At 37.4% G+C, this 25,512-nt stretch overlaps 1 protein-coding gene across 1 annotated transcript in view; it reads right to left on the bottom strand.

Moving 5' to 3' along the window:
- LOC101892460 (laminin subunit alpha-1) overlaps positions 1 to 25,512 on the bottom strand; it is a 195,994-nt gene that overhangs the window by 128,584 nt on the left and 41,898 nt on the right. The window contains exon 3 of the mRNA XM_020038479.2: positions 9,208 to 9,551. Within this exon, the coding sequence (XP_019894038.2) occupies positions 9,208 to 9,551 (344 nt within the window). The remainder of the gene's footprint in view (positions 1 to 9,207; positions 9,552 to 25,512) is intronic.

Raw genomic sequence — 25,512 nt, 5'->3', positions numbered from 1 at the left:
AAAAATGCTCTGGTTTCGTTATTCCGTTTCGGTCCGGCACAAGTTGTTCTGACACTTTATTGAGAATGCTGTCAAATCTTTGTCATTTGCAACAGTCCACTTTGTTTTCGATGACTTTTGTATGTTTTCAATTATTGTCGTTGTTTTAACACCATTTTGGCATGGCGGTTGGATATTTTGGAATTTTATGGTGTTTGTCGAAATACCTAGTGTGTTTTGGAATTTCCTGGCAACAGAGTTTAAATGGCATTGGAAACGAGAGGGGAAGTATTGGTGGCATTGCCGACAGATATCTACACCTTTTTCGATTTAGCCATACCACGGATAACATGGAAGCGATAGACATCCTGCAATTATCAGAAATAATATCTTCGGGCCGGCATGATCTTAGATATACAGGGCGAGATGAAAAAAACTGCAACCAACGTCAGACTGTTGTCATTTCTAAGCCACTCGTCCGAAAGCAGTTAAAATTATGCCAGTGACAGCTGATCGTATTGTTTACAAGCGTACAAAAGCATTTTGATGAGAATTTTCCAGAAAAAAATTATTCGCGATGGAATTCCGGCGTGATAGTGTGATTTCTTTATATTTGACTGGAAGACCGCAAGTGGCGACTCCAGCATTTAAATGAGATTAAATCTTTTGTGTCTCGTACCATTGCTCGTTACCGTGGTACAGGTAGCGTAGCCCGACGTCAAGGAAGTGGACGGAAGTGGAAAATGGTTCGAAAAGTAAAGAAGCGACTTGATCGAAATCCGCGTCGAAGTGGCCAAAAAATGGCTCGTGACCTGAACGTATCACAATATTCCATTCGTCAAATATTGAAAAATGAGCTCGGGGTAAAGCCATTTAAATTCCAAGGAGTTCAAGAACTTACACCGCAACCGAAACAAAATAGACTCAAAAGAGCTAAAGAGTTGCCTCGCTTGGCCGAAAGTGGTGAACTGCCGAATTTGGTTTTCTCCGTCTCCGAGGAGAAAACATTCGTTGTCCAGCAGTTTGTAAACAAACAAAAAGATCGCGTTTACTTCCCAAGGAGGTCAGCTGAAAATGTGCACCTTCTGCTGGCCACCAGAACTCAAGCGCCGGCCATGGTGATGTTGTGGGCCGCCATAACAGCCGATGGTCGCTCTTCGCCCGTATTAATCGACCGTCGCATCAGAATAATAGTCTGGGGTGTGTATTAAAGCCTTGAGCACGCAAACATTTTTGCCGCAGACCTTGGACATTCCAACAGGACTCAGCACCAACAGGACTCAGTGCGATACTCAGCACGCGCCACCAAAGATTGGATAAAAAATTAAGTTCCTCGCTTCATTTCCAGCGCACAATGACTGCTAAAATCCCCGGATACCAATCCGTCGGACTATTGTGTGTGGAGTATTTTGGATAGCAAGGTTGGCACTAAAAAATACCGAAGTGTCGATCACTTCAAGCAAGTGCTTCGCCGGGTATGGGCCAAAATACCGCAGGGCAACATTCGGGCAGCGTGTGACGGTTCCATTGGTCGTTTGAAGGTTATAATTCGTGCCAAAGGTGACCTATTTGAACTAATCTAAACTTATTCTAAAATTTGATGCCATTTCCGACATTTTTTGCTTTCATTCAATAAAATTTAGAAAAAATGTAAAAATTATGGCGTTTGAAAAGTCCCTCAGGGAGATTATCTCTTTAAAATATTAAAATCGGACATTATAGCATGTTTCCATTAGAAACCGAACAACGTTGTTCGCTCTCAGAATTATGTACACGAATTAACCCGTTCATACGGCACGATTCGTAATTCATAGTAAAATAATTTCTTTTTTCAAAAATTTTGTTTGTTGATTTTAATGGGAATTTATACGAAAATACATGAAATTCTCACTAATATGAATAGAAGAAATGATTGTTTTTCTCCCAAAGATTTATTATATCATTAATTTTATAATTTTCATTCACGTTTTCAACTTGTAGTGCAAATGTTGACATTTTGAACATATTTTTGTATTTTTCTATTTTTAAATTTTGCTGGAGAGACACTTGTCAAACATTTTTTCTGCCGATACAAAGTTTTTGAAAATATTGCCTCTTTTGTTTGCAGTTTTCTGTGGAAATTTCAACTTGTGGATAAAATGCGTACCTCGAATGAGAGAGAAAACAAAATGTACTTTCATTTGAATGTACATACGCCATTCAACATTGCAGTTTTCATTCATAATTTTCACTCTTCCCAAAAATTTTTAAAATTTCATTAAATTTTTCTATTTTTAATTTTTAAATGTCATAATTTATTTTTTCGATAAATGCTCTCATTTGTTAGGGATGGGACATATTTTTTCGTTGTTCTGAGAGTAATTTGATTTGAACAACGTACAAATATGAGTGTTCGCTCAGGAAATTTTGTGTGAAGAATAATGTAGTTTTTTCATAGTTAAGGGTCAAACAACGAATAGAGAGCGAATCAAGTTCAGTGGAAACGCCACATTAAACCATCTTCGGCGCCCATCTTCTCTTCAAATCACATTTTCCAAATATCTCTTTAAACCTCCCCGGACCATAACAAATTAGTTAATTAAATATTGTCACTGGACGCATTCAAATGTAAACACTCGTCGCTTTGGATAAACCATTTCAATGGAGGCCGGAATAAATGCGTAGTTTGGGACAAAAAGCTGTTGGTCTAGGCATTCGCCTGTCAACATGTTAGCTCAAGTGTCAAAAAGAAAGACAAAAGCAACAACAACAACAGCAATGCCAAACAAAATGACAACACTATGGGCAACAGCACCAACAACAACAATATCCGAACAACGCCATCATCTGTTTTTTTCACACCATCATCACCCAAAGCCAGCAAAACAAAAAACAACGGCCTCAGCTACGAACTGCTGCTGAAGGCACCACGATTCAACTGCAAAAAAAAACTGCAACCAGAAAAACATACAACAATAACAAAAAAAAAACATGTGTTCAGCTGCAAGCACATGTTTTGACAAAGCCATAACACCACAAAATAGCGCGCAGCGTTTACATTCCGTTTTGTCGGTTGCGTTGTTTTGTTTTTCCTCCATATTATTCTACCGGCCGGCCGGCATTTTGCTGTTATTTATTGTTTATTTTTTCTAGCATTTTTTTTGTTCGCCACCATTCGAAGATATCGCTCGCTGCGTAGCATTTAATGCATAGCTAGGCTAAATTGTTGTTGTTGGTGGTGGGCAGCCGTCAGTCGTCACTGGCAGCAGCCACAACATCACCGCCAAGTCTATTTTTGGGCGAAATTGTCGACAAGGAAATCGTGAAGATAATTTCCGTTGAATGCGGCAAAGACAAAATTTATACCGGCGAGTTGGCATCACTGACGGGCGTTTTGACGGCGGACGACAGCATGGCATAGCAGGGCATTGTGTGGGCCACAAGACGTTTATGGTCGGCCAAAGATGGGAAAAATGTTGCTTGTGATGGCAAATTGTTTGGGGGGTTTTATGGGTTTTACTTTGGAATGCTGGCTGAAAATCGGTCAAGAGGATCTTCTGATAAAAGAGTCAGAAGATCAGGAGATCTTCTATGCGAAAATATACTGGTCCCATATGCCAAGACCTTCCCGTCTTCTATGAGAAGACCTTCCGGTCTTCTATGAGAAGACCTTCCCGTCTTCTATGAGAAGACCTTCCCGTCTTCTATGAGAAGACCTTCCCGTCTTCTACGAGAAGACCTTCCCGTCTTCTACGAGAAGACCTTCCCGTCTTCTACGAGAAGACCTTCCCGTCTTCTACGAGAAGACCTTCCCGTCTTCTACTAGAAGACCTTCCCGTATTCTACGAGAAGACCTTCCCGTCTTCTACGAGAAGACCTTCCCGTCTTCTACGAGAAGACCTTCCCGTCTTCTACGAGAAGACCTTCCCGTCTTCTACGAGAAGACCTTCCCGTTTTCTACGAGAATACCTTCCCGTCTTCTACGAGAAGACCTTCCCGTCTTTTACGAGAAGACCTTCCCGTCTTCTACGAGAAGACCTTCCCGTCTTCTACGAGAAACCCTTCCCGTCTTCTACGAGAAGACCTTCCCTTCTTCTATGAGAAGACCTTCCCGTCTTCTATGAGAAGACCTTCCCATCTTCTATGAGATAACCTTCCCGTCTTCTATGAGAAGACCTTCCCGTCTTCTATGAGAAGACCTTCCCGTCTTCTATGAGAAGACCTTCCCATCTTCTATGAGAAGACCTTCCCGTCTTCTATGAGAAGATCTTCCCGTCTTCTATGAGAAGACCTTCCCGTCTTCTATGAGAAGACCTTCCCGTCTTCTATGAGAGGACCTTCCCGTCTTCTATGCGAAGACCTTGCCATCTTCTATGAGATAACCTTCCCGTCTTCTATGAGAAGACCTTCGGGTCTTCTATGAGAAGACCTTCCCGTCTTCTATGAGAAGACCTTCTGGTCTTCTATGAGAAGACCTTCCCGTCTTCTATGAGAAGACCTTCCCGTCTTCTATGAGAAGACCTTTAGCTCTTCTATGAGAAGACCTTTAGCTCTTCTATGAGAAGACCTACGGCTCTTCTATGAGAAGACCTTTAGCTCTTCTATGAGAAGACCTACGGCTCTTCTATGAGAAGACCTTCAGCTCTTCTATGAGAAGACCTTCAGCTCTTCTATGAGAAGACCTTCAGCTCTTCTATGAGAAGACCTTCAGCTCTTCTATGAGAAGACCTTCAGCTCTTCTATGGAAGAAGACCTTTAGCTCTTCTATGGAAGAAGACCTTTAGCTCTTCTATGAGAAGACCTACGGCTCTTCTATGAGAAGACCTACGGCTCTTCTATGAGAAGACCTTTAGCTCTTCTATGAGAAGACTTTTAGCTCTTCTATGAGAAGACCTTTAGCTCTTCTATGAGAAGACCTTTAGCTCTTCTATGGAAGAAGACCTTTAGCTCTTCTATGAGAAGACCTTTAGCTCTTCTATGAGAAGACCTTTAGCTCTTCTATGAGAAACCTTTTGGCTCTTCTATGAGAAGACCTTTTGGCTCTTCTATGAGAAGACCTTCTGGCTCTTCTATGAGAAGATCTTCTGGCTCTTCTATGAGAAGACATTCGGGTCTTCTAATGAGAAGACCTTTAGCTCTTCTAGGAGAAGACCTTCAGCTCTTCTATGAGAAGACCTTTAGCTCTTCTATGAGAAGACCTTCAGCTCCTTTGTGAGAAGACCTTTAGCTCTTCTATGAGAAGACCTTTAGCTCTTCTATGAGAAGACCTTTAGCTCTTCTATAAAGGCCTTTAGCTCTTCTATGAGAAGATCTTCTGGCTCTTCTATGAGAAGACCTTTTGGCTCTTCTATGAGAATACCTTCTGGCTCTTCTATGAGAAGACCTTCTGGCTCTTCTATGAGAAGACCTTCTGGGTTTTCTATGAGAAGACCTTCTGGCTCTTCTATGAGAAGACCTTCTGGCTCTTCTATGAGAAGACCTTCTGGCTTTTCTATGAGAAGACCTTCTGGCTCTTCTATGAGAAGACCTTCTGGCTCTTATATGAGGAGACCTACTAGTCTTCTATGAGGAGACCTTCAGCTCTTCTATGAGAAGACCTTCGGATCTTCTATGAGAAGACCTTTAGCTCTTCTATGAGAAGACCTTTAGCTCTTCTATGAGAAGACCTTTAGCTATGAGAAGAACTCTTCTAATGTAAATGGCTCTTCGGCTCTTCTAATGAGAAGTGCCCTTCAGCTCTTCTAGGAGTATGCCTTCTGCTCTCTTAAGAGAAGTCCTCCTGGCCTTTTATGAGAAGATCCCTAACTCCTCTCTTTGCCTTAGCCAAGAAGACCAATTTGTAATTTTATAGAACGTCAAAAGTGAACTTCATTTATTTTTTCTGCAACAACAAAAATATTTGTATTTCCCTGACACAAGATTTATTTGTTTCTTTTCTGTGGCAGGCCAATCACAGGCCCGTCACATTTGTTTATAATAAATGGAATACTTGAGTAAATTAACATGCCAGGTATCCTTTCCACCCCCTGGATAGCAAAGAGATGCCATAGATCTCACTCAAGTGATGGCAGTCATATGGATTGGCTTCCAATACCGTTCAATGCAATTGAATGTTAAGGCAATTTCTCCAACACATCGAGATAACGATTTTCCTGATTTTCACAAATTAAGAAAATGAAAACTGAAAATTTTCTGAGAAAATTCGCTCTTTACACACCAGATCCCATTGCGTTTTTTTCGTCTGCCTTAATCCACTTGAAGTTGTTGAATATTTATGAATGTTGTGTTTTTGGTGTTGGCGTTGTTGTTGATGTTATGATTATAATTGTTGATATTGTTTCGGCTGTTGTTGTTGTTGATATTGCTGATTGCAATATGACATATAACACATTCCGATTTCAACAGTTTATTAAAGTTTTTTGTTATGGAACGAGTTTTTCCGCGTGTGTCTCTCCTTGATTTTCATGCTGTTTTGGAGTTCAACGATGAAAATTTGTAGCAACAACTCAAGGTGGGTGGTTGCCATGAATGTTGTTTGGGATTTGTTCATGACTTTGAAAAAATCGAAGAGAAATAAGAAAACATGGCAGATTGGCCAAATGTTAGATGCAATTAAATGAAATTGAAAAGATTATGGCTTCCTTGTCTAGCTAATCCAAAGTGGCGCCCAAATGAAAATTTCTGCGCATTATTGTTGAAAAGGAAGTCTATGAAAAATATTTGCATCGAATCAAAACGTATTTTTAATTACGAATAACTTGTTTTCCCCACATCTCACGAACCACATAAACCTAACCTCACTTCTTAATTGATTCTAATGCAAATTACATGTTTCGCACAATAATTTTGTTCATAAAAAAAAAACAATTTAATAATCACTTTGAACAATTAATAAATTTTAAATGGTGGCAATTAATGTCACCACCACTACATGTCCATGCTGCCAAGTCACAGACCAACCAACCAGCTCAGAGATCTATGGAGTTTAGTGTTCAAGCATTTAACATAAGACCCCTCAAGGTGGTGTTGGTCGCGGTGCTGCTAAATCCCCCCATTGATTTGTTGTGAATTTTAATGATGTGGCCAATCTTATCACAAATTGTCACAACATCAAATTGAATTTCATGTAAATTTTTTTCAGATGTATTTTTTGTTGTTATTGCTCTCTTTTTTTCCGCTGATATCGTAATTGGCCGACTGGCTTAATCCGGCCTAACTTCTGTTTTGGCGCACAGCATGAATACATTTTGATGTTTGAATTTGAATTTGGATTGAATTGAATGTTGTCGTTCGTTGCATTTGGCGAAATGCGGCTGTCAATTTGAATATTTCAAATCGCTTGTTTTGCTGGATTAGCATGTGGCTTTTTCGCGTGTACAATTGACAGACGTGAGGACGGACAAATCAATATCAAAAAAGTGAAAAGGTACAGCGATCGCTAAAAACATTTTCTAAGGGGGAATTTAAAAAAAAAAAAAAATTAAAAAGTCCAAAGAAACGTAATTTTTTTAAAGAATATTTTTTCAAGGACCAAAAATCCAAGAAACGCGGATTTTCGTAAGAAATATTTTTTCAATGACCAAAAGTCCAAGAAATGTAAATTTTTTAAAGAATATTTTTTCAAGGACCAAAAGTCCAGGAAACGTGGATTTTTTAAAGAATATTTTTTCAAGGACCAAAAGTCCAGGAAACGTGGATTTTTTAAAGAATATTTTTTCAAGGACCAAAAGTCCAGGAAACGTGGATTTTTAAAAGAATATTTTTTCAAGGACCAAAAGTCCAGGAAACGTGGATTTTTTAAAGAATATTTTTTCAAGGACCAAAAATCCAGGAAACGTGGATTTTTTAAAGAATATTTTTTCAAGGACCAAAAGTCCAGGAAACTTGGATTTTTTAAAGAATATTTTTTCAAGGACCAAAAATCCAGGAAACGTGGATTTTTTAAAGAATATTTTTTCAAGGACCAAAAGTCCAGGAAACTTGGATTTTTTAAAGAATATTTTTTCAAGGACCAAAAAAATATTTTAAAATTTTAAAGAATATTTTTTCCAGGACCAAAAGTCCAGGAAACTTGGATTTTTTAAAGAATATTTTTTCAAGGACCAAAAAAATATTTTAAAATTTTAAAGAATATTTTTTCAAGGACCAAAAATCCAGGAAACGTGGATTTTTTAAAGAATATTTTTTCAAGGACCAAAAATCCAGGAAACGTGGATTTTTTAAAGAATATTTTTTCAAGGACCAAAAATCCAGGAAACGTGGATTTTTTAAAGAATATTTTTTCAAGGACCAAAAATCCAGGAAACGTGGATTTTTTAAAGAATATTTTTTCAAGGACCAAAAATCCAGGAAGCGTGGATTTTTTAAAGAATATTTTTCAAAAATCCAGGAAACGTGGATTTTTTAAAGAATATTTTTTCAAGTACCAAAAAAATATTTTAAAATTTTAAAGAATATTTTCTCAAAGACCAAAAGTCCAGGAAACGTGGATTTTTTAAAGAATATTTTTTCAAGGACCAAAAGTCCAGGAAACGTGGATTTTTTAAAGAATATTTTTTCAAGGACCAAAAATCCAGGAAACGTGGATTTTTTAAAGAATATTTTTTCAAGGACCAAAAGTCCAGGAAACGTAGATTTTTTAAAGAATATTTTTTCAAGGACCAAAAGTCCAGGAAACGTGGATTTTTTAAAGAATATTTTTTCAAGGATCAAAAATCCAAGAAACGTGGATTTTTGTAAAGAATTTTTTTTTTCATGGACCAAAACTCCAAGAAACTTGGATTTATTAAAGAATATTTCTGCAATAACCAAGAAAACAATAATCTAGGATTTTAAAGAGTATTTTTTAAGGATCAGATAAATAATCGAATATTTTTATGAATAACCAACCGACAAAGGATCGAAAAATTTAAAGATAAATTTTTTAAGGACCAACAGACCAATAATCACGGACCTTTAAAGAATATTCCTGCAGGGACCAACAGACCAATATTCCCGGATTTTGAAGACTATTTGTCTAGGGCCATCAGGCCAATAATCGAAAATTTTGAAACATAATTTTTCAAGGACCAACAGACCAATAACCGTGGATTTAAAGGACATTTTTTCATGGATCAAAATAGAAAAGAGGATTTTTTTTAAGATATTTTATATTTTTCCAAGGATATTTTAATATTTTTCGAGGTTAATTTTCGGATGATTTATTTGTTTAAATCCTAAAATTTCCAAAAATCCTTCAATTCAACTCACCTGCTTCAAATCCATTGTGATCGTAACATATTCATAATGCCGGCCGTACTGCAAGGTGGGCGATTGCCACCACTGGTCATGCATATTATTGTGGGAAATTACCGATTCGATGGGACGATGTTTGGTCACATCAGATGAATGGGCATTACAAATACCACACTGGGTGGCCCACTTCTTGTGGGGATAGGCATCGACCAGTTTACAATATTCCTCACGGCCACTCTGGCCACAGGTGGCATTGACGGTAATCGATGCCCTGGTGGCCACATTAAACAGCTGGGGAAACAAACCACCAACATTGGGCGCCGTTTGGGAATCACTGTCTCTGTTCAGGAGACGTAGAGCTAAAACGAAAAAAGAAAATAAATAAAATTAATTTGCAAATATAATTCTCTTTTCTTTTCGCTCCCTCTCTTTGGGAGGGGGAACTGGAAACCTGTAACAATTTTTTTACAATTTAATCTAATGAAAATTACCGTCAACATAATTTACATAAATTTCTGGTTAATGGCCAAGCCTATCTGTCTTCTCATTTCGTTTGGTGGGTCTTTACTTCTGGCCTCTTCTATTAGTTAAAAATAATGTTATAAATTAGTTTAACTAAGCCACTAACTGTCAAATGTGACAGCTTGCATGCTAATAATTTTAATTGCACCGCATGCTAGTCGTCAATCTTGATTTTGTCATTTGCGGGAGATTTTCCGATGGGAGGGAGAGAGAGGCAAAAGGATGCAAATGGATTGGACAGGTACCCTCCACAGTACTATTAAAAGGAAAAACAAGTTTTTGGAATACATCTTTTCCTCGAGGTGAGTGGGGGAGAGCTTGTCTACAGGGGGGAGAGCTTATCTACGGGAGGAGATATTATCTCCTCCCAAAGAGAACAATAAAATCTTCTACGATGATACCTCCAGTTGTTTTAGGAGAAGACCTGTTGCTCTTCTGTGAGAAGACTTCCTGCTCTTCTGGGAAAATAATTTCAGCTCTTCACAGAAGAGAACCTCAGCTCTTATGCGAGAAAGCCTTTGGGTCTTCTATGGGAAGACTTAAATCTCTTTGGGGAGAGATTCTACGGCCCTTATAGAAGAAGACTTACGAATCTTCTACTGAAAAATCCTTCAGTCCGTTTAAAAGAAGACATCCAGCTACTCTAAGATCAGATTTTCAAGTATTCCTGGAGAATACCTTTAGCTCTTCTGGGAGAAATCATTTAGCTTTCTGGGAGAAGACCTTAAGATTTTCTGGTAGAAAAATTCAGTTCTTTTGAGAAAGACCTCCAGCTCTTCTTCGAAAAGACCTCCAGCTCTTCTTCAAAAAGACCTCTTCTTCGAAAATGCCTCCAGTTCTTCTTCGAAAAGACCTCCAGTTCTTCTTCGAAAAGACCTCCAGCTCTTCTGCAAGAAGACCGGGGCTCTTCTGTGAGAAGACCTTCAGCTCTTCTGTGAGAAGACCTTCAGCTCTTCTGTGAGAAGACCTTCAGCTCTTCTGTGAGAAGACCTTCAGCTCTTCTGGGAGAAGACTTTCAGCTCTTCTGGGAGAAGACCTTCAGCTCTTCTGGGAGAGAAGACCTTCAGCTCTTCTGGGAGAAGACCTTCAGCTCTTCTGGGAGAAGACCATCAGCTCTTCTGGGAGAAGACCTTCAGCTCTTCTGGGAGAAGACCTTCAGCTCTTCTGGGAGAAGACCTTCAGCTCTTCTGGGAGAGAAGAACTTCAGCTCTTCTGGGAGAAGACCTTCAGCTCTTCTGGGAGAGAAGACCTTCAGCTCTTCTGGGAGAGAAGACCTTCAGCTCTTCTGGGAGAAGACCTTCAGCTCTTCTGGGAGAGAAGACCTTCAGTTCTTCTGGGAGAGAAGACCTTCAGCTCTTCTGGGAGAGAAGACCTTCAGCTCTTCTGGGAGAGAAGACCTTCAGCTCTTCTGGGAGAGAAGACCTTCAGCTCTTCTGGGAGAAGAACTTCGGCTCTTCTGTAAGAAGACATTCCGCTCTTCTGTGAGAAGACCTTAAGCTCTTGTGGGAGAAGACCTTCAGCTCTTCTATGAGAAGACCTTCGGCTCTTCTGTGAGAAAACCACCGGTTCTTCTTTGAGAAGACCTTCAGCTCTTCTATGAGAAGACCTTCAGCTCTTCTATGAGAAGACCTTCAGCTCTTCTATGAGAAGACCTTCAGCTCTTCTACGAGAAGACCTTCAGGTCTTCTATGAGAAGACCTTCAGGTCTTCTATGAGAAGACCTTCAGGTCTTCTATGAGAAGACCTTCAGGTCTTCTATGAGAAGACCTTCAGGTCTTCTATGAGAAGACCTTCAGGTCTTCTATGAGAAGACCTTCAGGTCTTCTATGAGAAGACCTTCAGGTCTTCTATGAGAAGACCTTCAGCTCTTCTACGAGAAGACCTTCTGGTCTTCTATGAGAAGACCTTCTAGTCTTCTATGAAAAGACCGTCTAGTCTTCTATAAGAGGACCTTCTGGTCTTCTATGATAAGACATTCTGCTCTTCTCGGAGAAGACCCAGAGCTTTTCTGTGAGAAGATCTTCGGATATTCTATGAAAAGACCTTCTGGTCTTCTTTGAGAACACCTTCTAGTCATCTATGAAAAAACCTACTGGGCTTCTATGAAAAGACCTACTGGTTTTCTATTAGAAGATATGTTGGTCTTCTATTAGAGGAACTTCTGGTCTTCTATGAGAAGTCCTCCTGAATATCTGTCTCCTATGATCGAATTTGAGGCTTTGTATTGGTTTGAGTTACGCACCCAATGACAAACCTAATATACTCTATATTTATAACAACCTACCTTTTTCCTGTTCCTACTTTACTGGACCATATTGCATGACCATACTGACCAAGTAGCACACAGAAAGAAAGACAGATGGACGTACAAATTGTCCATAGCCTTAGCCAGATACCATCGAACATGTTAATGCATTAATGCCGAACTAACAGGTCCACTTATTTGTTTCTCATCCACCTTTGCCTGGCTTTGCCTGGCTATCATTAAGCTTATCCAGAGCTATGTTTAGGCTATCGCCACCAATGGCTTCTAGAAATTGTAAAGCATTCGTACAACAACATTCTGTCGTTTGATCAATTCCAAATATAAATCAACAACAACAAAAAAATTCAAACTCAAAACGAAGTGAAAACTGTTTTGTGGGCCAGTAGTGGAGTTTGCATGTCTAACTAGTCGACTGACGACTTGGCTAAAGGTGGCTTGTATTTTTTCCGTCTATCAAATAACATCGAATTTTATCTTTGGTTGTAAGTGATATATTAGCGATAAGACTTGGGAAATAACATAAACATGAATTCACGATAAGCTCATAAACGAATGAATAATGTTGCGTTTTGTTGTTGTTGGGGGGTTTTTGTTGGCCAAATATTGTTGTCCAATTTTTTGTTGCGTTTTTTGTTTTGGCCACAGAAAAAATAGCTTAAGATTGTCAAAAATCCGTTTTTAAGAAATCCAATTTATCATTATGTTTTCTGGCCAACTACTGCGTGAATGTTAGAGGGAGGCCATTTCGGCAACATGACTTGGCTGGCTACCAGTCCATGTTGTTGTGAAATTAGGCGGAACATGTGAGAGAAAAATTGCCGGCCATTTTGCGGAATTAATGCTGGCCATTATGATGTGTTAATTGGAATATAAGGGGGGATAAAAATGCTTTAAGATATATTGAAGGGGGACTCTACCCGATTTCGTTCAAATTTGGCACATTTTAATACTAGAGTCAGCCTGTGGTCAGTTTTAACCCTTCGCTGCTGTACATCCTCCACAAAAGCTCCAAATTTTGAATAATTATAATTCTAAAACCAGTAAGGAAAAGTCAAAAGTCGGCTGGGGCCGACTATATGATATCCTACACCACTATGTGTGTTTAGGGACGAAAAAGTTTATTTTGGAAATAAAGAAAAATTTGATGAAGATATATATCGAAGCTTTATACAAATCTGAACCGACCTCGAAAAAATTGGCAGAGGTATTTTCGAGTTGTATCTGATGCCCGATATCAAATATCTTTGTTGTGGAGTGCATATTAGACATATATCGGAGCTATAGCTATATCTGAACCGATTTTTTCCAAATTTTATACACTTGCTTTTACGCTGAATTCGGTCAGATGTGCCAAAATTCAGTTGATTTGGGCTTATATTAGCCATTTGGTACACAAAAACCCCGAAATCGAATGAAGATATATATGGGTGTTATATCGAATTTGGGCAACCAACCAGGTCGTCTATGATAAGACATTCAGGTGTTTTAGGCGAAGTCCTTAAGGTCTTCGAATTGAAGACCTTCTTGTCTTTTAGGAAAACACCTTTTGATCTTTTGGAGAAGATTTGTAAGGCTTCTATAAGAAAGTCTTCATCTCTATTAGGGGTAGACCTTCAGCTCTTCCACGAGAAGACCTTTTTTGGTTTTGTATTAGAAAACCTTCGTTACAATTCAAGATCTGAACCGATCTTGACAAAATGTTAAACACTTATTTCTGAGCTGTATCTGATATCTGGTACCAAAGATTATTGTTGTGGAGTGCATATTACGGACTTTAACACCAAATCGGATGAAACATATTTATATGCGAGCTATTGCCATATCTGAAACGATTTTCACCAAAATTTGAAGCACATGCTTTAGGGTTGAATTCCGTAGGAATTGCCAAAATTCAGTCCATTTGGGCTGATATTAGCCATTTGGAGCACAATAAACCTGATTTCGGATAAAGTTATATATGGGAGCTTCATCCTAATCTGATCCGACGTCGATAAAATTTTATAGAGGTATTTTTGAGCTGCATAAGTCATCTGGTTTCAAATATCTTTCTTGTGGAGTGCATATATTACGGATGTGAGGGACTTAAAACCCCAAATCGGATGAAACGTATATATGGGAGCTGTAGCTATATCTGAACCGATTTTCTCTAAATTTAAAGTACTTTCTTCTAGACTGAATTCGGCCGGATGTGCCAAAATTCAGGTAATTTGGACTGATATTGGCGATTTGGTGCACAATTAACCTAAAATCGGATAAAACACACAGGTTGAGATGGAAAAACTGCAACCAACTTCAGACTGCTGTCATTTCCAAACCACTCGTCCGACAGCTGTTAAAATTATTCCAGTGACAGCTCATTATATGGTTTACAAGCGTACAAATGCATTTTTGTGCGAATTTTCCAGAAAAAAGTTATTCGTGATGGAATTCAAGCGTTCTTTAAATTTATCTGGAAAACCACGAGTGGCTTTCGGTAGAGCACTCCAGCATTTAAATGTGAATAAATCTTTTGTGTCTCGAAACATCGCTCGTTACCGTGTTACTGGTAGCGTAGCCCGGCGTCGAGGAAGTGGACGGAAGAATACAGGAATATCAGCAGAAATGGTTCGAAAAACAAAGAAGCGACTTGATCGAAACGGCTCATGAGCTGAACATGTCGCAATATTCCATTCGGCAAATATTAAAAACCGAGCTCGAGGTAAAGCCATTGAAATTCCATAAAGTGCAAGAACTTACACCTCATCAGACAGAAATAGTCTCAAAAGAGCTAAAGAGTTGCCTCACTTAGCCGAAAGTGGTGAACTGCCGAATTTGGTTTTCTCCGTCTCCGATGAGAAAACATTCGTTGTCCCACAGTTTGTAAAAAAAGAAAATGATCATGTTTACTTGCCAAAGAGGTCAGCTGAAAATGTGCACCTTCGGTTGGCCACCAGAACTCAAGCGCCGGCCATGATGATGGTGTTGGCCGCCATAACATCCGATTGTCGCTCTCCGCTCGTAATAATCGACCATGGCATCAGAATAAATGCCGAATATTATTGGGAAAATATTCTGGAGGGTGTATTAAAGCCTTGAGCACGTAAGCATTTTGGCCGCATACCTTGGACATTCCAACAGTACTCAGCATCATCGCACTTAGGACGCGCCACCCAAGAATGGTTACAAAATGAGGTTCCTCGCTTCATTTCCAGCGCACAATGACCACCAAAATCTCCGGATACCAATCCGTTGGACTATTGCGTCTGAAGTATTTTGGAAAGCAAGGTTGGCACTAAAAAATACCAAAGTGTAGATCACCTCAAGTAAGAGCTTCGCTGGGAATGGGCCAAAATACCGCAGAGCAACATTCGGGCAGCGTGTAATGGTTTCGTTGGCCATTTGAAGGCCATAATTCGTGCCAAAGGTGACCAATTCGAACAAGTCTAAACTTATTCTAAAATTTGATGTTATTTCCGACATTTTTTGCTTTCATTCAATAAAATTTAAAAAAAAAGTAAAAAATTATGGCTTTTGATTTTGTTGCAGTTTTTTTTTATCTCACCCTGTACTTGCTTCTGGACTGAATTTGGTCGGATGTACAAAAATTCAGGTTATGTTGACTGACATTAGAGCACAAACTACCTGAAATCGGTGGAATATATATATGGGAGCTATAGCCAAATCTGAACCGATCTTGATAAAATTTGGCAGAGGTATTTCCGTGCTCTATAAGATATTTGGTACCAACTATCTTTATTATCGAATGCATATTAAGAATGTGAGTGACCTAAATACCAAATTGGATGAAACTTATATATGGGAGATATAGCTATATCTGAACCGATTTTCACCAAATTTGAAGTGAATTCGGTTAAATGTGCCAAAATTCTGGTCATTTGGATTTTGGTGTACAATTAACCCGAAATCGGTTGAATATATATATGGGAGCTATATCTAAATTTGAATCGATTCTCACCATTTTCAATAGGGTTCGTCCTTGGGCCAAACAAATATTGTTTGCAAAATTTCATTTGCATTTGTTCACAAAAATACATGGACAGACGAACGGTCGGACTGAAATCCAAAATCGACTCAGAAAGTGATTATATGAAGATCCTCAAAAGTAACTATGGGTCTATCTCGCTTCCTTCTCCATGTTACAAACAAATGCACAAAGACATAATACCCTTACCACTGTGTGGTTTAGGGTATAAAAATCCAAAATATTAGACAATTTTTATTTTTAGGGCCTCCTGCTCTTCAATAAGGAGACTTCCTGCTCTTCTATGAGAGGAACTTAAGCTCTTCAAGAAAAGTATCTTAGCGACCTTTTGGTTTTCTAGGTGAAGTTCTTCTAGGCTTCAAGGCGAAGTCTTTCTGGTCTTTAGTAAGACGCAATGCAATATTTTCCCCTTTATTATATCAAGTGTGGATATGGGTCTTAGCGACACACACCCAGTGAATATTCCGCCCAGAAATGGTTACAATTTTAAAATTTTACTTTACTTTTTTTTTTTACGTTTTTCTCTTGTTTTTTACTCCTTTACGTAACATGCTCTGGAAACGAATCTATTATCCATTCAAAACGTTTTAAATTTCGAATCGATTATTTTTCAAAAAATCTTTTTTGTTGGATTTTTTGAATTTGAAATTTGATACATTGAATGAACACAGGCCCTGTCCATGAGGCTGGGGTCATATCCATTTATGCTATATATTGATGTAAACATAACCTACCACACTTCATTGGTGACCATACATGTACGTAGAGCTTGTTCGAGACAACATATTGTTAAGCGCCAGCACAAGCTATAGGAGGGTAGCAATATTCGAATTTCATCAGTCAGTTGTATGGCTGACTATAGACCACACACACACAACAACACGGCAATCATTCAAGCCATTCAATTTGTAAATCTCAAAAAATGTTACCAGACATTTTTTCACTGGTTGGGGTTAAAACCCAACCTCCAAAATATACATATGGTTGTGTGTCCAAAACAAACGCCCACAATTGCCACTAACAAAAAAATTTGTTGTTGTATCCAATTTAGAATTCCATAAAATTGTTATTTATCATTTCGTTCTCTTTGGCTTGGGTTAGCCAACTTTCCACTCTTTTGTCCAAATCCCAAGTCTCTATTCTTATATCTCTCCTCCTCCTCTGTCAAGCCGTTTGTGTTAATTTGTCATAATATGCCTCCAACATTTATGTCATTTGTTGGAAAATGCCTCTGTCCGCCTGATGACTGTCGTCTCTATGGTCCAATGCTGCCGCATTTTGTCTGTAGGACGCTAAATAAGCCTAAATGGCCAGTGAGTCATCAGATTAGCATTAGAATGGAATGGAAGAGAAGAGAATAACTTCAGAAAAAAAAAAAACAAACCAACTTCAAATAGATTTTCTTTAGAGAGAGAGAGAGATTTTAGAGATTTATGGAGGATATCAGCGACTTTTATTGAATTTAATTATGTGTTTATGTCTCCAGTCAACATCAATTCAATGGCGGGTAGGGTGTGAAAATGTAAAGAACAACTATTTAAGAATTCCGCTTTGCTAAGACATTAGCATTGATATATGAAAAACAAATATCCTGACATGACCACAACAAAAATCCGAGAAAAATTCTTTATCATAAATGTGTGAAAACCGAAATGATTTTCATAATGGTCATTAGTTCGTGGTTTGGTCATAAAAACGAGGGATATCTTAACTGTAAATTGAACAAAAAAAAAAAAAAAATAAAAATTACGAAAGAATTATGTTTAATGAGTTAAGACACATTTAAAGAAGAGATTTTTTATTGGTATATTCCGGTTGCTATAGGTAGAAGCAGAGCTCAGATTCGCTAGATTGCACTCGCTAGTAAAAGTACTCCAAATACAAAAAAAGGCTTGAAAAAACCTAAAAGAGTATTCAGAACGAGTAAATTCTACTCGATATCTAGCTTAATTTACTCTCTCTCAAAAACGAGCAAAGAAAAATCGCTCTTCTTCGAGTGGCATAAAGTACACTCGATATCTTCTTTTAACTTACACACTCTACTCAAATTCGAGTTAGCATTTGGCCAGATTAAAGATCTTTAGATCTAGGCCAGAAGACCTTTGAAACGTAGCCTGTAGATAGAAGCATTTCTCTAAGATTTCTTTAGATAAATGCCCTTTGAAATCTAATTGAGAATCCTCTAAAGACCATATTTAAATAGAAGACCTTCCAGACATGAAATTTGGGTCTTGTATGACCTTAACATAATTCTTACAGGTTTTTACATATCATATATTGTTTGGAGACCTTTTACAACAATTCGATAAACAGAAGCAGAGCTCAGAGGAGTTCGATTTAACTCGCGAGTGAAAAATACTTGTGAGATGAAGTACTCACGGATTTTCCACGAAGTTTACTTTTCCCTCTGTTGTTTTATGTAGAGGCACTCACAAAAAATTAACAAAATTTACTCTAGAAGTGAAATCGAGTAAAAAAAATTATTTGGTTGGCGCCGGCCTGCTTCACTCGTAGACCTTTGGTCCCTTGAGTTTCTCCTCGGGAAAAAATATATATTTGGTGGTGGTAGGAGAGAGATAGAAAACAGAGAATTAAGGGTCTGGAAAAAATATGTCATCGGCATATGCGACTGTCTTCATACACAATTTTTTGAAACTCTCAAGTATATCACCAGAAGCCATAACCGGGGTGAAGGAATTCCTCCCTGCCGTGTCCTTCTGCTGACAGTTTTCCTAATGAATCTATCTCCCAAACTCGATTTAATAATCTTGCTTTTAAGCATTCTATAAATCCATTTAATCAGGATAGAGGAAAAACCAGAGGGTTCATGGATTTTTTAAAATTTCTAACATTTCATGGCATAAATTTATTAAAATTCCAAATAAATGGACCTTATTAGATTTAGAAATGGATTTAGGAATTTTTCGAATTTTCTGAAAATTTTCAAAATTAAAGTCAGTTTACCTTCTGAATTAAATTTGGCTCTCAATCACTCTCTCTTTCTTGTTCTCTCACTCTTTATTAACTCTTTTCGAACTCGAGAAAAATTCGTATGGTTTGCGTCTTTACTAGTTAAATTTAAATGGCATAGGCGATTCTTCTATTTATACCTTCTACCATACATAGTATGGAGGGTATATTAAGTTTGCAACTCATCGAAATAATACTTTAGACATAACAAAGTATATATATTCCTGATCAGCGTAAAATTGTAAGACGATCCGTCCGTCCGTGATTACGGTAGAGTCAAAACCAATAAGGATAGTACGCTAAAATTTTGCTCAGATCAGTCTTTTGTCTGCAGGCAGGTAAAGTTCAAAGATGGATATATCGGTCCACGATATCGTATGGACATTCGGTGTTTTGATGATTGTAGCCAATTTTTTTAGTGAAATTGTCTGAAAATCAACAAAAGCAGTTCCTTCTGAGTACTTCACCCCCGGGAAGCTTATTGTCTATATAGGTCCCTATATTCTGTATTTTGATGATTTTAGCTACATCCATGGAAATCCATACTAGAAGTTCTTTCTAAGCTCTTTACCCCTTGGAAGATGATTGTCTATATAAGTCCACGATATCGCATATCTCCCATACCACAGTACCCCCGATATTCGATATTTTAGGGACATTATTCAACGGAGTTGTTTCAAATTTCGTATTTAGAAGTCGCAATGGTCCAGGTCTTCGTTTAGGCCCCATATATCAGTATATGAAAAAAGTATCGCATATGACAAAAATAGTGTATGCAGGACCACAGGCCCACAATATTCGGTATTTTGATGATTTTAGCAACATTATTCACCTGAGTTGTTTCAAATTTCGTATTTAGAGTTCGTAATGGGAAAAATTGTCTATGCAGGCCCAGGTCCTCGTATAGGCCTCATATATCAGTACCTCCCTATATTTGGTATTTTGACGATTTTAGGTACAGTATTTTTCGAAATTGTTTGTAATTCGTATTTGAAGTTCCAAATGGGTACAACGGCCAGTGACAGAAAATTGTCTATGCCTATACCAGATCTTCGTATAGCCCGATTTTTTTGATGATTTTACCAACATTATTCACGAGATTTTTTTCAAGTTTCGTATTTGAATATTGTCTGCAGACCCCAATATAATGGCTATATTCGGTATTTTTGAGATTTTAACAGAAATTTTAACGGATGTTATTTTTTTGAACATTTTCAAATTCGTTCTAAATGTTGGAGGGTACTCAAAGCTTGGCCCGTCCGAACTTGCTGCTTTTTTTACTTGTTTTATATAAAAATTGGAAGAATCGCCTATTGGAAAAAAATTATTTACCTAAAAAATAAATGTTTTGAATCCCAATTTCTCAAAATATCATTTATGAGTAATAAAAAGCGATGACAATATCCAATTAAAAAATCTTTGGATAATAATTTAATAATATTTTCTTTCGACGTCTTTGTTGACAAGTTTGTTGTTATTATTTACGATTTTTTGTTTTTGCTGTTTTGATAAAATTTTATGTCAATGGTTTTGTTGTTTATTATATTTTCGCAACTATTGGAGCAGAAGTGGTAGTAAAGCTGATTTTTAACTGGCAAACAAACAGAAAAACATATTTGAAAAAATCGTGATATTTATCGCCTTTTTTAACAAAATTTTAGTTTTTCGTTGGTTTACATTTTTGTTTGGCAAAGGAGTATGTTTTTTAGTAGCCAAACTCTTGGCAGGCAGTCAAGCGTATAAACTCGAGCTTACGCTGTCTTTTTTTTTTGTGGTGGTCTTAAGAGATTATCGCCTAACAAAATCTAACATTAATGTCTGCTGCTGCTGCCGTGGCGTTTTCTTCCAGACGGCAGCAACTGATCTTTAAGTTTTGATAGGCTCTTGTAGATTTTAGATGGCAGATAATTGCTGCTGTTAAACCTGCCTATAAACATGACTGGATGCCTGGCAGCCAGGCCTGACTGGCTGTTCATCCAGCTTTGCCAACCTGGGAAGCCTGGCTGGCTTAGCCTGGCCTGGCCTAGCCTAGCCTTGTGGTTAACACTAATTAAGTTGTGATAAAATTTTGTTGATTGTCATTAGATTTTACATGACAGCCAATGACTTGATGTCATTAAATAAAGATTTTGTGTAAATTTCACAAAGTCGTTGAAAAAGAAGAAAAGTTTTCTTTACAGCTTTATGGGTCACATAAAAATGTTGTCGAGGAGACTTCTTCTTTTAATTTTTTTGGAATTTCTTTTTTTTATTTACATTGTTGTTTGTTTTGGGATGAAGTGTTGTTGATGATGTTGAACTCCAATTATTGTTGTTTTTTGTGTTTTTTTATGCTGCTGAGATTTTTACAACCTTTTCATTGGGGGGAGATTTATAGCTTCATAGTCGGTGGGTGGTTTTGGGCGTGAGGAAGGCAAGGGCAAATGCTTTAATAGCAATTGAGATTTGTGTTATTTGGTTAGCTTCCCAAAATATTTTTGGTTAATGTATGTTTATCAATCGCATTCTTTGAACAATTTCCGAAATTCTTAAAACAAAAAGAATTAGAAATCGATTTATTGAATCGATTATGGATTTATGTGTTTTTTTCCGAAACACGAGTAAAAGAAATTGGACTTTACAGGAAGGCATATGTAATACCACACCCTGTACATCGTGGAGTCAATAAAACTGCTTAAAAATTTTCTGAAAATTCAATTCGTATCCGACCTAAGTCTGATATAAGGAAGAAGGATTCGTACTATATTGTCCATATCTGAACCCGTTCTAAGTTTGAAAATAATATTACGATGTACCAGGTTTGGACCAAATCGGATACTACCTTCGAAATTTATCTTGCGCACCAGCCACACAGACGAACGGACATCGCTCCAAATATCCTTTAAAAGACCTAGGGTCTGAAACCGTAGTTTCGACTAGACAAGTTTTGACCGTATCAAATTAGATGTACCCTCTTAAGCCATATTGCCCACGTGTCTACTATTTTTATTCATTAAATTCCAATATTATGTTCTCTATGCAATATAAATCATCCGGTATAATTTTGAATATTAAACTGGGTTTTTGTGATGCTCTACCTCACAGTAAATGCCATTTACAAAGCATCCTGAAAAGGATTCTCTCTTTTCATTTCTTTTTTTCTATTAAAAAATTCTCACCATGCCACGATAGTTTTGATCGCATTGGTCATCTGAAGTCACTTAATTCCCCATCATTTATATTCTTCTCATTGTTATCCTCGGCTGTCATGGTGATCTTGAGGTGTTGCAAGTTTAATATGGGGTTAAGTGGCTATTGTTGTGAGTGGAGGAGCCATGACAGCAACGTCAATGGCCAGTCAGCAAGGCCTCATCCTCGTCATCACCAACAGCTATCAACAGTTTTAATATTTTTTTCAGTCGGACAAACGAAGTGGAAATTAATCAGCCAAGCGAACACTAAAACCAAAGAAGTGATGAAAATTAACTTCAAAAAATAAAGAAAAAAGACTAGACAGTTGCGAAAATTTTTGCAACATTTTGTTGCCGTTGATTAATGGCTAAGTGATGGCAAACAACCGTTGTTGGCAGCCAGAAACACTTTTTGGACTTCCATGGTTGGTGGCCACAGAAACCAAGCAAAAGAACCCAAAAAAAGAAACAACTCATCACCATAATAATGAAATGATCCTTTTCATAAAACAGAGAAGAGAGAGGGAGGAAATAGAAGTCCCGACGAAGATCATGGTATTTTCGTCTTCGTTGTTGTTGTTGCTTTTTTCCTTGGGTATCATTTGACAGTTTGCCAAATTATGCCAACACTAAAAGAACAGCAGCAGCTAAACATTTGCAAGATGATGACAACACCCACCGACAGACAGGCAGACCTGATGCCTCAGCGACCATGGCCAATGTGGTAAGAGGCCCAAAGCCGTCGGCTGGCCGGACAGACAGACTTGAAAGCGTTATTAATACTTTGAATAAACAAAAATTATACCACAATTTCTGTGTGCGTGTGGAGTTTTTGGTTTCATCTCCTCCTGGTTTGAGGTTTGCTCGCTTCCTTTCACACAAAGAAGTCAATGCAGCAGCAGCATCAGTTTTGATACTCTAGGTCTGTGGCGAAAAAACAACGACACTAAAATGGAGTGGCATGCTGCAGTCGAAGAGTTCATGTTTCTTGTGGCACATAAAAGACACCAACTACAACTCAATTAGTCGCGGTTTTAAATGTTCTCCGCTTCTTGTGGTCTGCTTTGAATTTTGGAGTGGAGTGCAATCACACACACACATACAGCCACACACCCAACCTGAAACTAAACGAGACATTCTTTTTTTTTTTTGTTTTTGAAGAAAACAAGCCTTTTCCAGATTATTTGCTCTCCGGGTTAATTTAATATTGGCTTTTAAGGAAGCACTTCAGACAGACAGTATGGTGATGATACCATGATTTGGGGCAAAACGATGTCGACCTTTTGCTGAGATTCATTTGAAGTTCGTTTTTTTTTTTTTTTTTTGCTTTTCAGCAAATTTATGTTATAATCTTCAATTCTTATCAGACATTTAGCGGACATAATTGGCTCCAAAATTTCATTACTTTGCGAATTCAATTAGGTAGTGGAGCCAACGGCGGATGATGGCAAAACAATATATATATTTTTTCAATAATATTTTCTTCAGATAAATATAATGTAGCTACAATATTTTTTTAGATATGAAAGCCTGTAAATTTGTTTACCGAAATTTTTAGAGGTAGGTAGGATTTAGGGAACTTTGCAGATAAAATTGGTTACATAACACAAATAGATATATTAGATGCCAGCAAAACCCTCAAGAGGTCTTCTATAGGTAGGAGTCTTTTCACTAGTGCGCGTTTTGGATAATTTTCCATTGGCGAAGATAATTTCCTCTCAGAAATCTTCTCATAGGATAACTTTCTATGGCCATCTGATGACTTAAACAGTCATTTGTAATGAATGTTCTTCTAGAGAAAAATTCTGGAACATTGTTTATAAAGAGAAGATCTTATGTATTGGTATATATGGAAGACCTGCTGAAGTCTTCTGTCTATAGAACCATTTACTTTTTTCTCTCGAGAACCCCTAAACATAATACACGCTTTTTTGAAAGAACGAACACTAACTGCAAGTCCTATGGAGATATAATATTTTCTATAGATTTTGTATGTACAGAAGTCCTCTCGGACCTCTAATAACTTTCTAAGGACCTTCTTCTAATAGTGTATATTTTCAGGATTATTCTGGGTTGAAAATCCCGTGAGGACTCCGTGAAAAATAGGGCCTGTCTCAAGACTTTTGAGTAGAAGTCATGCCATAGATCCTATATAAATAGAAAATATTTCCTACAGAACTTCTACGTACAGAAGGACTTTAAAAACTCTAAAGAACTTCACAGAGATCCTGTAGATAGCGAACCTCTCGATCACTTTTATAGATATATAGAAAAAAAGACTATAAGACTATAGGCCATCCATAGGCATAAGCCAGCCGCAGGATTTTCTCGAGGCCTTGTATAGATTTCATAACTTCCAGAATGAAGGTTTTTTTTAGTAGAAAATGGTATTTTTTTTTAAATATATTACTTATAGTTCTCCCAGGCTGGAAGTCTTTTATAGGAATCAAACATCTGTAGACGTAAAGCCAGCCATAGCAGTTTCTTTAGGGTTTTTATAAATTTCAGACCTTCTACATAGATTGAGACATTCTTTGGGCCCTATATTGGTATCATACACATTGGAGGACTTTTAAGAACTAGGAATATTCAGACGTGCTCTTTTGACAAATGACCCGATAAAGGTCTAGTAGAGGTAGAAATCCTTAAAGAGAATAGTCTTCCACACAATATTTTTTTCAATAGAATAGGTAATTGCCGTCATTCTAGAAGTTCTTGAAAGATAGATATTTTTGTAAGGTTCTTAAATAAATTCTAGTAATTTTTATATATAATAATTTCTAGAGGTAGGATTATACTGATGGAAAATCTACTATCGTTCCCTTATAGATAAATCTCTTCCATTTTTCTGCAATGGTTCAAGGAAATTCCATTTATCTGCCGTATATTGTAGATTTCTTGAAGCTCTTCCATATACAGAGAGGATTTTCTATTGTACTCCTAGGCTGAAGGTCTTCTAAAGGTTTTAAATATCTATGAATATTATAAAGATAGAATATACCTCGTAGGATTTCTATATGATAGCGATTTTCCAGACATCCTCTTTTGGTACGACATTTTCATAAAGATTTTATTCTTAGATGACAATTTAGAGGTCAAATATTGGAAAAAAAGTTCATACGGAAAAGTTTTCTAGACCTCTGTTTTGAAAGGAAGATCTGCGAGAAGGACTTTTATGTTTTTGGGGATTGTTATGTTTTTTTTTTATATTGAATAATTTCAATGGTCCTCTGTAGCTGTTAGATCCTCCCCAGATCTTTTGTTGATGGAAGAGTTACTATAGTTCTTATCCATTTAGAATTTCTTCAACATGTCTTCAATATTCAAAAGAAAATCTACAGATCTACTATACATTGCAGATCCACTATACAGGTCTTTTCAATATCTGGAAAATCTTCCAATATTAAAAA

The sequence above is a fragment of the Musca domestica genome, unplaced genomic scaffold, assembly GCF_030504385.1.
Source record: "Musca domestica strain aabys unplaced genomic scaffold, Musca_domestica.polishedcontigs.V.1.1 32, whole genome shotgun sequence".
Lineage (NCBI taxonomy): Eukaryota > Metazoa > Arthropoda > Insecta > Diptera > Muscidae > Musca > Musca domestica.
The sequence above is the reverse complement of the archived record's forward strand: the minus strand, read 5'-3'. Positions and strand labels throughout refer to the sequence as shown.